General features: G+C 46.5%; 1 protein-coding gene across 1 annotated transcript; it reads right to left on the reverse strand.

Annotated features, from left to right (window-relative positions):
* Window positions 1–1397: 1397 nt before the first annotated feature.
* On the reverse strand, window positions 1398–3182 carry ENH_00005250 (SAG family member; the record flags this gene model as incomplete). The annotated part of the gene is made up of 5 exons (XM_013578447.1): window positions 1398–1524; window positions 1778–1945; window positions 2052–2140; window positions 2515–2669; window positions 2909–3182. 5 exons carry the CDS (start codon window positions 3180–3182, stop codon window positions 1398–1400), a joined length of 813 nt encoding a protein of 270 aa, XP_013433901.1.
* Window positions 3183–4578: the final 1396 nt, after the last annotated feature.

Genomic DNA, 4578 nt, shown 5'->3' on the forward strand with positions numbered 1-4578 from the left:
CTCCGGAGCACCAGTCCGCTAATAACTATCTGCACTAAAGTAATAGCATTGAACCGCAGAAAACTCACCAAAATAGATAAGCAGCCACCCGTACCCAGGAAAACTTCTGGTTCACTACTGTTCCACTAGGGAACTCTACAACCATGCTTCGTGCTGTGAATGTGCAGTTGCAGCAGTACGGTGGCACAGTGGAGCATGAAGCCAACTGCAGCCCATGCGAAAAGACCTCTGCGACTGGACGTCCTTTAATTAAAGTGATAGTGCACGCTGAAATACCATCCATACTCAAGCAGTAATGGAAGATCGAAATCATACGCCTACATTGCCCCAATGGTGGTGCACCAAGGGCTTGGCGCAGCAGTAGCATCAGAGCCCGCTTCAAAAATAAAAATACTTGCGTGTATGCACATGCTTTTATTCAGCGAAATACAGCAATACAGTCGTTCAGAACAAATGGGAACTAAAACAAAGAGACAAAGCAAGTAAGCGAAATACTGCTGCTGCCGACGTTGAGAAAAAGAGCAGGTCGTAGTTTGTCAAACTGAATTATGTTAGTTAAAGCTATTCCCAAGGGAGATCGGCATATGTACACATATATATATGTGCGTATATAGGTAGCAAACGCGCTATAGAACAAATTTGCTTCTGCATGGACTGCGAACCGATAATACAAATGACTGCACTACGTTCACACACATGATACGTTTCGTACAGCTAGCCCAAGAAGCCAAGTTTCCACACGAACAACTACTGAGCCACAAATCTACAAGCAATGTCCGGTCAGTTGATGAGCTGATGGCAAACACATTATTCGAGTTCACGATTAAATCGTACATTTTCAGCAGCAACTTGAACGCTGCTTGCAACGCCACTGCCATTTTGTCCGCTCAGAAGCATTCGCATTATTCCTGGCAGCTGAAAAATTCATCTTAGAATGCCTATACAGTGTGCTACTGATTGCTATTCCCAATAAAGCCTGTGTAAAGCTTGGACTAAAAGCAACGATGCATCTTCCGCCGTAAAGTCCTGATTGCTCACTGTAGCGTTCAGGCCGCAGTGAAGCAAAGCCTTGCTATTACTACCTGTGCTTTAAATCAAAAGCAGCCAACATGGCACCAACGAGGCAGACAAGAAAAAAGGGTTTACATTGCCGTTGATTTGATGCTTTGTTAGCCGTTCCTCGCATCTTAAAGCACGAGTTTAAAGGACGGCAATTAAACGCTTAATTTTACGTCTCTTTTCCGCATTCTCGAGGCAAACATTGCGCCCTACAGGTGGTGGAATTGACAGCCAGCGCACCCGACGCAACACAGCGCACACTGTGTTAATTTAGTGGTATTTGAAAACATTCACACACCAGCCACAATTAGAAGGATAACAATGAGTTCAGTAACAGTTTAGTACGCTACTGCGGAGCCTGTGCTGGTAATGTACCCCACAAAGATAACAGCAACCGCCACAAAAGGCGACAAGGACACTGCAGGTGCACTAGAAGCGCTCATTATGCTGTTCCACACCTCTTCCCTGACGGACAGTAATACACACAAGTTCAAAATATGTAGGCCTCAGATGAAGCAACCAAATGGAGGAAAAAATGATAAGGACACAAAAGGTCATGCCCACGTAACGAGAACAAACCAATTACATGTGAGCCGAAAACGCTCTTAATATATGATTACTCATCTTCCTGGACAATTCCTTCACTTTGGAATACGTAATTCTAGAAAATGAATGGCACAAATCATAAACTACAATCCGTACTACATACAGTACTCACGAGAAAGGAGGCTCTCCGGACCAGTTGCCAGGGGGCTTGTAGTTGCAAATCAGGATCGAGCTCCCGCATCCCACAGTGCGGGCGCAGCCGAGTTCGGTACTTCCACTCCACATGACTTGAGTGAAGTGGCCAGTCTTGAGCGTCCAGCTGCCACCTGGATACTTCCCGCTGAGGTGAGTACAACGAATGGAACATAAAGCGGCCGTGGCACATCATTACTTGAATTTTGTGTGTCCTCGTTATCCCTGCCTGGTTTGTCTGGTTCACAGCTTACTTGAAATATTTTATCTCGTTGTACCAGGCCCCCACAGCATCTGAACACATCGCCTTTGGGCCGGAAGTCGCGTAGATGTTCTCACCGAACTAAAAAGGAAAAACCAAGGAGGTAAGACTCACAAGTTAACAACGTTATTCATAGCACCCCAGAAAACGCACATGCCGCAGGAAATAAACAAAGAAATGATATGTGTGGGACCACCCCAAGAGGGGTTCAGACAAACACACAAACGCAACTAGCAAGAACCAATTTATAATATCATTTTGTGATCAGGAACTTCATTTCCCGGAAGTACGGAGACGCGCCGGAATAAAGAAAGAGCGAAGAGTCACGCAACTAGGAGCGCCCGTTGACAACGGTATTATAAACGCAACCCAGCTACACGCAGACGGCAGCGTGAACACCATTCAGTGGATATAACGACATGTAATGAAGCCTCGAACAGATCAGAACAGCTTACCCCATTGGCTCCAGAGTGTTTAAACGGGCAACCATTTTCCATTACATATTTGGCGAAACTCAGCGCTTGATAAACAGCATCGGAGTTCCGCTCCATCGGCATGAGAGGCTTTTTGAGTTTTCCAACCCTTTTTTTGTTGTGCTCGATCACGCAGTCTGTAGGCACGGATATGCGAACGCTCATATCGGCTCAAGGAATAGACTGCACGCCACTTTAAACATAGTGGGAAATGATGCACAGGCTAATGTCTTCAGAAGCAGCAGCACAAGCACTGCGTGATGTGGATGGCCAGCCAGAACCCGCAGGCGGGATGGGAGGATATGCAGGCAGAGGAATAGCTGCACACTGGTTTATTTCATTTGATTCAGCTATTGCATGTTTGGTTCCGACTCACCATCTGTTACGTCTTCGGGCTGGGCTGATCTGGCATGAGCGGCAGTATTGCTGGTTTGCAGGAGAGCTTGACCATTCTCTGAGGCGTTTTGGTGTTTGTGAATTTCTGCAGCGTTCACTGAGCTCTTAGGCTCATGAGTGGACGCGCTTTCATCCGCAGCCTCTAACTTATTTTCTTTAGTCACACTTGACGAGTGAGAACACGCAGCACTTGAAAAAAGTCCCAGAAGTAGGGCCACGAAGGCAGCTCCTACCCACGAGGACCGCCCCCTCATTTTTCCCGCGTTAGATCTAGTTTCTGGTTGGCAGGACGTGAATTGATATACAACTTTGACTCTCAGGGGAGAAACAAATTACGACACTGAGAGGAGCCTTCACCAGGGAAGCGAAATGGTGCCGCGGCAGCAGAGACCAGTGATTTGGGGCCAGCACAGGGACTTTGAAGAAAATATTGGCTTGAAATTGTTCAGGAAAAAGTTTAAAAAAACTCAAAACGCGCTTCTGCTGTGCGTCTTGGGGTTTTCACGACTGGGCACTAGATGATCTCCATAGAGACCCTGCTGGTCGATGAGGCATCGGACAGCAGCCACAGACAACCTTAAACTTCAGAATACCTTTAATGAAATATTGTTGGTGGATTAACAGCAAAAAAAGGGAACAAAATTTAGGGCATTCCTCTGTGTGCTCATGGATCAAAGCAGCCAGCTCAGCACGGTGACCAGCGGTGCCTCACACGTGGCAGCAGTACGCGCACACTTATAGTAAAGCAGGCTAAGCAATCCTTACAATTCTTCTTCTGCTTATCTCTTTTTAAAAGACAAACAGAATTTCAACCTTGTGCCATAACTCTCCCCCATGAGGCGGTATGTGTAGCTCCCACCTACCAAGCAGCCACACGGGTTTACGCAAGCTGAACCGTGGGCTAAGGGCTTTAAATCACATCTATTGGCGAACGTGGCACTTCAAATATTAATTCGCTGCATGTGATAGAGTGAAATTGCGCCTTTAACCCACAGTTCGACTGTCTTTCGCTCGAAGGGTGTGTCCAAACCCCTGAAGCCTAACTACGGCTGAACCACGCGGCTTCGAGCGAGGCAAGCAAAGAGACAATTACTTTGCATCATTCACTTTCCCTATCTTCACCAGTTGTGTTTTCCAAAGACATGAATTTGCTCCGCGGAAGCATTCGATTGCTTCGTGCAGATTCAAAAGTGTGTGGAGCGAATGGAAGGTCAGGAAAGCAACCGAAAAATACGGCAATGAGCTTAAGGCTAACCTCTACCCTTGTACGAAGAAATCAGAGAAATGATTGGAGTGTTAGGCTCTACGTGAATGGTATATGGGGTCACAGACACCATTATATACCGCTTGGCCCACGAAGAAGCTTGAATGGTTTCATTGCTAAAAGGCGCCTCCCGGAGCAAGTGCCCAGGGAGGGTTAGCGGTGCAGTGCTGAGAATGGCATTTACAAGTTCCACTAAACCCTGAAATCCACAAAGAAATGGGGGGAATTAGCTCAGAAACATATTCGTCTGAGCAGTATATGGGGCCCCGGAAGGGAACGAAAGCAGAAGAATTAAAAAAAGCCTCAGAGAAGCAATCCAACAAAGAAATCCATGAACTCTGAACTGTCAACAGAAATCAAGATCACAAGGCTGTGTTCTGTAGAGT

The sequence above is a fragment of the Eimeria necatrix genome, genomic scaffold (assembly GCF_000499385.1).
Source record: "Eimeria necatrix Houghton genomic scaffold, Enh_scaff114, whole genome shotgun sequence".
Taxonomy (NCBI): domain Eukaryota; phylum Apicomplexa; class Conoidasida; order Eucoccidiorida; family Eimeriidae; genus Eimeria; species Eimeria necatrix.